Source organism: Chaetura pelagica, unplaced genomic scaffold (genome assembly GCF_000747805.2).
Source record: "Chaetura pelagica isolate M959 unplaced genomic scaffold, ChaPel_1.0 scaffold82, whole genome shotgun sequence".
Taxonomy (NCBI): Eukaryota; Metazoa; Chordata; class Aves; order Apodiformes; family Apodidae; genus Chaetura; species Chaetura pelagica.
Genome location: NW_009952990.1, coordinates 3,740,305 through 3,752,564, shown reverse-complemented (window position 1 = coordinate 3,752,564; position 12,260 = coordinate 3,740,305). Strand labels below are relative to the sequence as shown.

The window sequence follows — 12,260 nt, the reverse complement described above, 5'->3', positions numbered from 1 at the left end:
ACTATACAGCACAATGTGAATCGTAATGTATCTGAACCCAAACTCAGATATGAACAAAGACAAACAAGCTTTTTATTCTAGTTTGCCTATCAAATTTTTAATTGGAAGGCATTCCAAGTGAGCTACCCCAGCTTAGCATTGCATTTGCTATTTTGTATTCATGGAAGGTATAATGACACAAGGTCAAAAACATATGACACAAAAGTGATCTGTTTCCTGGCAAATCTCTTTTTATATCACAGCTGTTTTTCTCTAAAAATACCCTCAATTTATTAAGTAATTGAAAAGTAGACAGCCTGTGATCCTTCTTTTTCTCTTTTCATCAGTAATTGAGAGCCTGGCTGCAATACACTGCTTGCAAAAACTGTGTAAATCCTTTTGTGGAACACCTTTCCATATGGATGTGCAGTCTAGCACCAAGGAGGGTCTGTTATAACATGCATGTAAATTTAATTTTTTATAGAATTTACAGTAGAAGCCAACTATAATTATCCTTGAGTGGGCGGGAAAGGGGAGGGGGGGTAAGAAGTTAATTTAAAAAGAAGTAAGTATGATCTAATTTAGCAAAGTCTGGATTTTCAGACAAGAAATCACATTTGGTCTCCATATGACTGTCTAATGTGCCAAATTAAAAATGCCAGAGGCGTCTAATTCATGCTGCAGATTAGTGATAATATACAGACATTATGCCAGTTAGATGGAAGCCATTTAAAAGGAAGACAAAACAGAGAGTAGGATGGGATATGAGGATCATTTTAACAGTGTGACAGAAGAGTATGCTCCTGTATTTTACTATACTATGGGAACTGCACAATTTATTTTAAACCCAGTAAACAGAAGCTACAACTATTTACCTTATGTTTCATACCCATCTTTGAAAAGACTGAGGCAGGCCTGGTGCTCTGATTTTCTCACTGCTGAAACTGCAGCTGCAGAAGGAAGACAATGTCACACTGGAAATCTGATGCAAAGTTTCTTAGCAAGCTTGCTGAGATTATCCACTCCTGAGCTGCGTTACACAGCAGCACCAGATCTGTAAATAAGGATCATCTGCTGTACTGGCAAAAGGACCTGATGGGGTGACCACTTAGAAGAAATACTCTAGGAAAGTCAAGGACTTTTGGATACTGTAGGGTGACCCAACCTGTTTTTCACAGACATTTGCTGTATGAAACACCTTGTGGAACATGGACTCATAGAATGTTTTGGGTTGGAAGGGGCCTTGTAAAGCCATGTAGTCCAACCCTCAACATAGACCCTTTCTCCTTTTAGGTCCTATGTGGAGCTATAGAGAAGGAATGACAATACACAAAAAGTCACACACAAAAAAAAGTCAGTGATGCATTAATTGTCCTACAAATATTTTCCCACAGTTCGAGATCTTCTCCAAAGGGATCTTTGACTAGTGTAATAGCCAGTAAGAATTCATAGTTATAGATGGAAAAAAAAAAAAGGAGACATGGACTGTCTTTATATGAATCAAATAATACCATGCTTGGAAAGCACACGTGCCTCAGAGTGATTTGCCCTCTCTTCCCACACCTTAGCCTGAGATAAAGAAAGCTGGAAAGCTCTCCATTACACTACATACATTTGTTTACTCAAGTAGAGCCAGATCTTAAAGGAACTGAGAAAATTGCTCCAGAAAAACTGCACTTGCATTTGCAGCACTGCCTTTTTGCTTCCCTAGCACAGGTCACTCTGGAAAGCATGCACAGATCAAGGCTGTAGCTTTTTAACACAATCCATTGATATGTGAAGGAAACAAGTCTCATCCCTGCTCAGTTATTTCAAGGAGGTGCAGGGAAGCAGGAGGCACTCAGCAGTCTCTATCATTGCCCCTACATATTTCCCTGCTGGTTCCAGGTGGTTTTAAGCTTTACTCTTCCCTCTGGCAGTACCCACCAAAGCTATTTTTCACCTATTATGTCAAGGGCCTCCCACCCCACCAGCAGACTGAAGAACAAATAAAATTAAAAAGCCACAACACTACAAAAGTGACTAATAATAATCTGAATGTGCACAGAAAGGGGATATAAATATTTTGTAGATAATCTGTTTATTGGTTTGGTTGCTTTCCCAACCTAGCAGATCTGATGTAAAACAAATGTTTTACTGGAGAAGATACACAACTCTTGTATGAAGTGAACAGATTAAACTGTTTGTGTTCAACTGCTGAAAACACTCCAGAAATTGATGTCAATCTTGGAAACCTTATTAGGTGTCAGAAGAGGTAGGAAAGCTTCAGCCTAATCACAAGATATGAGGTCTTCAGGCTTTTGAGAACAACATCTGAAGGGCATTTAGATTATTTTCTATAAAAGGAAAGGGCAAATTTCCAGTACATTTATAATCACTGGTAGCATTTATGTTGTCATCCTTTCTAAAGCAGTAACAAAGTGCACAAATAGTGCATGATTGGAGAGGTCAGTAAAGTGCTCCATTCAGCTGTAATTGTAGAGTTTTTAAAAATTCTTTTGACACCAGAAAATATCATATGTTTTTTTAATCCAGCTTTTTGCCATGATTAGTTAATTCATGCAAAATCAGTGAAGAAACAGAATGGCAAATTAAAAAGAGTAAAACAGGGATGTCATTTTGCTGCAGCAAAAAGTAATCAGCAAAAGCAGTTCACTAAAATTATTGCTACCTGCCAATGCTGAACTCCACATGCACAAGACTTTAGCAAAATTTTCTTGAAAATACTACCATCTTGCAGATTTTGGAAAGTGCTTTGAAAGAAGTGCTGCCCCATGTACATTTTTGCTGATGCTGCAATCATTATTCTCTCTTTTCCTGCTCCCCCTAGAGCACATCACAGGCATTTCTTATCTCACATAAGAAATCTGAATACACTGTTTTATTTAATTAAGATTTTTTTAAAAAAATATAATTGCCTTGTAATATCTAGCAGTCTTCCTGCTAAGAAATGATGTGAGTTCTTTCTCTGCTGTAGTATTTGAAAACAAACTACATTTTCCATTTGGGAATACATGACAGAATGGACAAAGGGCTGGGCAAATGAACAGACAGTCCTGTGCTGACTCCCTAGTGTGAAAGGGGGGAAGAAAACCTAATTAAAAAAAAATAGAAAATATATTCTGATGACCACAGACTTCAATTTGATGTAATTTCCATAATGCCAGATCAAGAGAAATGCAACTGTTGGCATAGTAAAACTCAAAGATGGAAAAAAAAGTATCTTTCTAGCAGGCTCAGGTGTAGTTCACACATCAGTTACACATCCAGAGCTGTATTTGAATAATTTGTCATGTTGTGACTGGTCAAAAATGACATTGAACTTGGCAGGTTTTAGCTTTGACATGAAAGACTACTTTCCCTTCAGTGCACCTAAATTTTAGCATTTGGTTTTTGACATTGATGAAGGAGAATGAGGTAGTTTAACTGATGCCCAGACAAACATCTGTATAATCTTAAATGTTGTGATGCCACTTAATGTTTGCAGTCATTTCAATTCTTCAGCTAATGGTTGTTGACTTGCCATTAGCAGCTGCTGAGGTAGAGTCATAAGCTCTCTGGGAGTGTTAATATCATCTTCTTGCTTTTTATCATATTTTATATCAGGACACCTTTTTTCAAGGATCTTTATTCTCCTGTTCAGGGTTTTGACAGAAGTCCAGGACTAGAAAAGTTTTAAATGTTAATGTCTTGCCTACTATAGGATTTGCAAAGAATCTTTTGACTCTGCAGTCCATAGCACATGGATGTTGGGTTTCCCCTGCCCCCAGCCCCATGTCCACCTGTTAGTTGATATATTATTTTTTTCACAGCATATGAGATCAGGGACAATACCTTCCATACAAACAGATTGATGGAAGAAACTGAGCTGTAGATTAATCTTGTGATCACTGAAATCCATAGCAAAATTCATACCAGCATCAGAAGCAGCAAGAATAAGCTTTAGGAAATTATTCAGATCTCTCTAAAATCCTATTTGTCAGTTGGTGAAACTGTAATTTTTTCTTACCTCATGTAATAATCATTATACTTTTGCATAAGACAATTTATGCACAGTATTAATCAAAAAGGGAAATTGCAAAGTTACGTCTGGGTTGATCTTTGTTTAGCTTAAGTTCCAATCCAGTGCTTCAAATTAGAAAGGAGAAATAGCTTTCAGTTTTTCAGTTTCCTGTAAAGCAATACAGAATGTAGGCACACACAGCTCTGAATACCCAACAGGAGTATTCTGTGCTAACTAAAACAGGATCTCATAGAAGCACATACAAGAAGAATCTGGTGTTCTTATATAATATACACCATTAAAAAGCATTTTACCAGGCCATAATATATATTCTAAGTATAGACAGTATAGTAACTATAGCCCATTTGGTCTTTGTGTCAACTGTTTTTTCTCCTGGGTTTTGGGTTTTGTTTGGTTGGGTTTTTTTAAAAAGTGAGGAGTGTGAGGGATGCATCGTTCTTGCAGGTTTGTCTAAATCTCAATGATAACTTCTCCTTCATACAAAAATTCCTGATTGTCTGCATCTCCTCTTGATTCTGCACTTCTATACAGTCTCCTTTTCAAAGTAAATGGAAAGCTACAAAGCTTCCAACAGTATTAAATTTTACATAGATATTCACTTGCGCTAAAGGACATTTTTTTCCCAGATTTTTTTATGATTTATGCTCCCTTCTAAGCTACTGCTGTAATTTCCATGGTAAATGGTCTTTGATTTTAGCTCATGGCTATCAATGAAAAAACACCTGAAACACAGCAATGTTTCATACATTGTTTATCAGCTATTTGCCAGTGACACAAGAGCAGCAGGTGAAAGGAAGGATGACTTCAAGCACATTTATTTCCATGCCTGTGCATTCAAGCTGCTTGCCTTGTAGAAAAATTAGATGTCCTAAAGCTGATAAATGTGAGTGACACTCTTGAAGACTGACTTCAGTCAGTAAGACTGACACCTTAAAGAGTGACTTCAGAGATTTTCTCTCTGGTTTGCGGTAGAGGTGACCTCACCTGGTGGTAGCTATCAGACAGCTGTGTGTTTTTTACTGTATTCCTTTGTGGGTTCATGGCTCTGTAGTGGTCAGAAGTTACTTGTAAATTCTTCATTCTGTACTGTATTCCACACATTCTCAATCTACTGAGAATAGGTTCAAGTACCTCTGAGGTGTGAATACAAATGAAATCTGAATCCAAATATTTCACGTTTTATTTTTGCAGCCGGACCCTGCAGGCAGAGATATCTCCATCCGACCGATCTTGGAGCACTGCGAAAACACTCACATGACAATTTGGCTTGGGATTGTCTACGCTTATAAAGGGCTGCTGATGGTAAGCATAGCTTGTTCTGCACAACGTTGACTTCAAACTGCTGTTTGCTCGCAGGCTGAACTGGATTGCATTTGCTTCCCTGATGGCTGGGAGTGAGTTGAAACTTCCTTGAATGCATCTTTTATAATTGGACCTGTTCATTAGGTGGTAAACTGTGGATAGAGACATACATAAAATAAATAAGACATTACAGCACTTAAGCTGAATAATACAGATATACCGAAACCCAAAAACTTCAGGAGTGAAAAGATGGGACCATGGATGAGACAACTTTGTAAATAAAGAAGCTCAATCATCTGAATTCCTTTAGATTCTCCGAAAAGGTGGGACTATGTTATTCTAGGTGTTTGCGTCTGACTTGCAAATGTCCTTCAGAAACAGTTACAGGAGATTCAAGATTAATTTGGAGCCTGAATCAAAACAATCCTTTGTCATTGAGTCCCATCTCCACAAAAAGATTTAGTAACTAAAATGGACCTCACGAACCAGGAATCCTGAACCTTGATAGTTTAACAAAAAACCAGGCAAACCAAAACCAAAAATCAGACCAAACAATTAGTTGACTATTAGTGACTAAAAGCACATAAATGTGAAAGTTTTAAAAATCTTATTTTAACAGCACTGACCAGCTGAACACCTACCTTGAGCTGACCCTCATCTGGATCCTAAACCTGGATAAACATTAGAGTACAGTGCCCAAGGGGTTCAATCTGTTCTGTGTACTTGTAGCAAGCCTGTGTGTTAGGACACTAGGACTGGGTCAGCTGCTTCCACTTGGTGGGACTGGTGCTGCTGCTTGGAGCACCTGTCTTTCCTCTCCACAGCAAATGACTGGGCTGTGCTGCAGAGTCCTGCTTCTTTTCATGCTGCTTTTTTTTCAGGCTGAAAGACCTTTAAATAAGCAATATGAAGCTCAATAGGAAGATGAGAGGTGTTGGGGTTTTTTTTCCTAATTCTAAAGAGACAGGAGCTTTGTGGTCAGACTGGTCTGCTGGGGAAAACCTTCAGGCAGAGAAGGCAGTACCAAGTTTCTCCAGTTTCCAGGTGTCTGCTATGGACCAGAAGGAGGCCTTCCCACCTTCCCATTTAAAACATGAAAAGAAAAAAAAAAAAAAAAAAAAAAAAAAGAAAATGAGAGAGAAAATAAAAAGGCAACTTGAGGTGTAGGATGCATATTCTTAGGAGTATGTCTAAATAGGCTGTGAAACTAAGAGCTAGGACATGGTTCATGCCTACAGAAGGATCGAAATAGGAGTGAACCCACATCTCAGCATTTCTTATTGGGCAGCTCTGAGTGGCTCTGGATTAACAATAACCTCACCATGTAGAACAGCACTGAGGGATTTTTGTTTTGAAGGCAAAGCCACCAGAAGAAGTTAGAAGTCATGACACTGACCAACACTGGGACCACAAACCACAGTAAGATAGAACTGTCCACTGGCATAAAATGTCATGCTTTATGAAAAAACAGCACGCCACTCCAGATTGTACCCAGTCATTGTATATGGAGCTTCTTTGCACTCCAATGAACTAGTCCAGCTCAAAACAGATTGTTGCAAATGAAAGGGAGCAAGGGCTCCTTCAGGCTTTCAAAGCCCTACGCTGTAGCAGGGCCTGTCTGCAAGTCCTTGTGTGGAGCTGGGAGCTTCTGCAATTCCTACTTATACTTCTGTGTTTGATTCTTCCTAATCTGCATAGTGCCAATTTCTGATTTTGTCTCTTTTTTAAGCCAGATCTTCCATAGAGACACAGCTAAGCTGGAAAGCATAGGTTTAGTACCCAGTTGCTGTCAAGGTATTTAACTTTATTGCAATCCTTACATTCTATATGGTGATGATTTGTATCTGTTAGGTCATTTATTTATGTTCTGGGATGAAGTTCTTAACTTTTGTCCCTCTTCTAGTAAATTATTGCTGGTTTGACTTATCTGTCAGTAAATTCCTTCTCCTCATTTAGGAGAGTATTTTTTACTTTGCATATTTAATTTTACAAGATTTTTTAGATAATTTGTTAAAAGAAACAATGTTTTCCATACACTTCCATACTTTTCAGTCTCCTTCTGTAGAAATTTTGAACAGTTCACTTACTGTTTCCCCAGATAGAATTTGCCAGTGTTCCTTATGCAAGTGCTTAAGACATTTTTCTCAGTTTGAAAAGTAAGCAAGTAAATGCTTTTAGTTTCCTTAGAGCAGTGTAAATGAGTAAATCAAATTAAAATTCCCTTAAAACTACTGAGGGACTCAAACAATGGGGTTTTTAGGGGGGGCAAAGAATAACTTCAATAATGTATTCATTAAAAACCTATAATTTATTATTAAAGAGGGAAAATAACTTTAAATATTATAAAAATTAATTCTCTGGTAATTATTTTTTTTAAGTTTCTTTCAGGTTTGAGTTGTGCTGGACAGTGATCAAACTGCATTGGTTCTCACTAGTCCTTTGCCCTGGATTGGTTTGTTGGCATGTATGTTGGGCTGTTTTCTGTTCAACGTGTGACTCAGTTTGTTTCAAAGTTTGCAAATGCCATTTGGCATTACTCACCATACTTATTTCAGGCACATAGTGTTTCATAACCCCCAGTGAAATATCCACTTTTTATTACTCCAGTGCCCTTTTATCACACAAATCTCTGTATATGAAAAAGGAAGATAGATACTCTTCTGAATCACTTAAATAATTGCTGTGGAGAGCTATATGAGGACAACAGGATTGATGTGTTTTATCTCATCACCAATGATATTTCTGTGTGCTCCACGTGCTTTGCCTTCAGAACAAAAACTAGAGCCGCTCATGTTATTGTAGCATTTTATAAACGTTTATCTAATATGAAATTCTGCAGTTTGAAATAATAAAACACCTCTTATCTTCTTTATACTAAAGAGTTAGTATTGTTAATTACAATATAAGGCAAAATTTCAGGCAAAATGCTTTGTGGTTTACTCAGGTTAAAATGATTTCCAGTGACTTCTTGTTATCTCAAATTGAATCAAGTTAACCTAAAAACATACTTTTCTTTTTTGGCTTCAAGATATAAACCAACACTGTCCATTCTGATGGCTTAAATGCACTGATAAACTGAATAAATCATTCAAGGTAGAGCAGAGAACAGAAGGGCAGGGAAGGCAAGGCAAGGCAAAAAAAGAGAAGCAAACGTTAAAAGTCAGATTCAAGGTTCTTTGATTGCCTTTGAAGAGATGTGAGGAAATGCTTACTAACTGAATGAAGCCTTCTCAGTTACTGTATTCAAACTCCTCAGGACTGGTAACCAGAGACTAAGAAGACAACCATCCTAAATTTTGCCTTTGTTATTGTGTTAGTCTTAATGACCCTAGTCAAGTCCCACTATACCTATGGGACTTAAGGGGTTGGTTTTCCATCTCAGGTGCAGCTCTTGAAGGGCTGCATACAATACAGTTCAAGTATGTATTCATGGTGACCATCAGTTGCAGGATGTCTAGCTTTTACTTTCTGATTATATAGGTAGACATGGTTGAAAAGTACCTTTATTTCAGGTATTCCAAAACTTGCCACTTGTGACTATTAGTGAGCAATAACATATTTCTGACTTCTATGAACTATTTTTCTAACCTCAGCTAGAACAATACCAGGTAAGGATGAATTAGACTCCTCTAGGGTGCTTTCATTATTAGACACACACACACACTAAACTTGGTTACATTTTGTTTCCTCTAGTTCTGATAATGCATTTAATTAACATTAGACTGATGGTGCACATATGTTGGAAGTTTCATTGTGTTGCTTACGTGTTATTACAGGTACATATTATTCAGCTACTGAGTAATAGGTTTCAACACCAAGGTGTATTTCAGTGTGGCTTTTGCTCTGTGTTTCAAACCCTATTTTTACCATGTTAACTGAGCAGTTTTTAAGCGATAACTAATACTACTGATCACTTCTGATACACATTTTTTAATGTATGGTCCTTGGCTAACCTTGCTATGGATGAAAACATCAGTATTTTATAGTGGAGATAGGACAAATTGTGGATATACATCATTGAATTTGGTAAAGGTCACATATTTCAGTGTTCTGGTTTGGTCACTATAGTTGACATACTGCACAACACAATCTGTATGCAATATATGAAGCCAAATAAAGTATTAATTCAACTAAAATATATTTTGGCGATAATGTTCAACCTTAATTTCAAGTCTGAAAGGATCCCTCTTCTTCCTGAGGGTCTCTAGTCACTAGGTTGAATTTGACTTTCAAATGTTGGTGCGTCTTTCATGTATGTTAACCCTGTCTCTAAAAGTGCCTAATAATTCCTAGGCAAGCTACCCTGAGTTTGGTCAAATGTCTGTGACCTTTCTAAAAATCTTACTGCTTAAAGAAAGTTACATCTATTAAGTGTTCACCTCTTCTTCCTCTGCATCATTTTCAGCCACGATGTTGTAGACTCCTTCAAGTTAATGGTACAAATATGAGACACTGTTGCTTTTGCTTTAGAATTTTTTGGAAACTTGTCTCTTTTTTCAGTAGCTTCTCATTAATGATTATACATTGAGATCTACCACTGAGATTTCAATCAGTTTGAATTTGTTGTATTGATTTGGTAGCATACTATTTTTAAATCTCAATACTGTGCAGTAATAAGACAAATGCTGCTGAGAAATTCAAGTAAGCTGCATAAATGTGATTATCTTTATTTAGTCTCACAATGTCATTAAAAAAATAATAGCATGTTGAATCATATCTCTTTTTTTTTTCTTTCTTTCTTTTTTTTTTTGTCATTTATTGCATGAGTTCTTGTTTCAGCCATTTCATTAATTTGCTTAGGTTAGAAATTACTGTAATAGCTCTATAATCGCTGAAGATGTGATTGTCTTTTCCCATATGGCCTCTTTACATCATAAGTGGAGCTTTGCCAGAATTCCAATAAATATCAACAATTAAGGCCAGCAGTCCAGACAACTTCTTAATCAATTCCAAAAACTTCTGCACACAAGCTACTGGATTCCTCTGATTACAACAGCTTGTCCTTACAGGATTTTCAAGAGCTCTCTTACACTGGGATCAGCTGCCTTTCACTGTTCTGGCAAGATGTGAATGTATTGATCCACCTCTATATAAATATAGGACAAAAATATTAATTAAGCATATCTTAACATGCATCATTACTATTGAATTTGTCATCTTCCAAGAAATGAATCTTTATTAGGATTCCTTTTTCTCCATATGAATTTTTGGAAATCCTTATGAACTCTGTTAATGCTGCTAGCTATTAATTTTTTACTGCATATTTAACTTCTTTTTCCACTGTGTCTTAGAACTTCAACTCATAATCATTATTACGAATTTCCTCTTTTTAATCTTTGTTATATTCTGTCTAGCCTTTGGCCCATTTCATTGCTTGTTTGGTTTAAATTCCACAGCCAGCAAACCAATTTCTGAGGTAGGGAAAAATTTCTTTATGCTTATGAAGATTCGGGCAGATAGTTTACAGCATATACATCTTTTGGTCGCTGTCTGTAAATATTCCTGTTGCTTCCCCTGCCTCCTTCTCAAAGATCTCCCTTCGTTTTCATAGATAATCTATAAACCTTGCTTTTCCTATGTTTTCATGCACTTGGGAGTAGATTTGCGAAAAGATGATACTGAGGGACTGCCTGACCCCCTTGCTGGATGCTGAATGTAGCTTCTCACAAGCACTCCAGGTGCTTAAGGCCTCTCTCTACATCTACCCATGCTTATGAACAGTGCAGCTGTGGTGTGTAACCTGTGCTCCTCATCTTTGCCATTTTATTATATTTACTCAGCATAGACTTATATTAAAATTAATATTATTTTTTTTTCACTCTGAGGAAAATGAAGCAGTGGAGCAGGTTGCCCAGGGAGACTGATCAGCCTTCATCCTTGGCAGGTTTCAAGACCAGACTGGATGAAGCTGTGAGAGGCCTGGCCTGACCTCACAACTGAGCCTGCTTTTTGAGCAGAAGGCTGGACTAGTTGATTTCCTCAAGTCTCTCCCAATGATCCTATGATACTATATCAACAAAAAGTCTATTCTTAATAATAATTCTTTTAATAAAATTAATAAATTATATGTGTAGAAGAATTGAATACTCACCAGATTATGCTAAAATTCCTAATTATTTTCTGAAAATACCTTTGATTTTTAACATATGAACTTGCATTCTTTCCTAATGCTCTTCCTGATCAAAAAAGAGTACTTAGAAGAAGGGGCTGCTGCCTTCTCAATTAATTAGCATTATTCCAACTCATTTATGTTGGGTTTAGCACCAACCCATCTGTCCCATCTTACAGTCATTAGAGAGGAGGACAGTTTAGCTTTGTGGTGGGGGAGAGTAGTTTATAGTGGCACCAGATATTTGTTACATCTTTAATAAAACACTAACAGTGTTTTAGCATCCAAAACATAAGTTACCATATGGTTTTAGAGGATACATTTTTCCCAACTCTGACCATAAGGAAGCTTCAAATATATTCTTGACATACTGCAGATATTGTAGTATTCCCTTACATGTCTCTTGGCATCAGTTTTTATATAGAAGAAATAGATTCAAATTGTAGCACACTTGTTTTTCTCAGAGGTATTTGATCGTTTTACAGTGTTGTGACTGACAGGGGTAATTTTGTGCCAGAGACAATATAAAGCTATTCCAAATAGATATTTGCTAATAACCAATGGTGTGTTTGTTTCAGCTTTGTTACAATACTGTGTTTCATGACTAAGCAGAAGTTACATGGAAGAAACTCAAATGCAGTCTGAATAGTAAAAAGGGAGAAGATATTTATTAAGCTGTTGATTTGGGAGGCTGGAGTATAAAGTGGAAAATTTTATCTGGATGTGCATTAGTGTTCAGATCTTTGTGCAGCTGCAGTTCCAGGTTGCCCTTGGCAGGATCATACTAAGTGCCCATTGGTATGAAGGACTTTGCCAAGGCCTTTACAAAGAAAGTCCTCCTGCTGA

The 12,260-nt window shown here is 37.1% G+C and overlaps 1 protein-coding gene across 1 annotated transcript in view; it reads left to right on the top strand.

The window, feature by feature from the left end:
• The window catches only part of GABBR2 (gamma-aminobutyric acid (GABA) B receptor, 2), a 371,505-nt gene that overhangs the window by 324,632 nt on the left and 34,613 nt on the right, over positions 1–12,260 (top strand). The window contains exon 14 of the mRNA XM_009996521.1: positions 5,195–5,305. Coding sequence (XP_009994823.1) covers positions 5,195–5,305 — 111 coding nt within the window. The remainder of the gene's footprint in view (positions 1–5,194; positions 5,306–12,260) is intronic.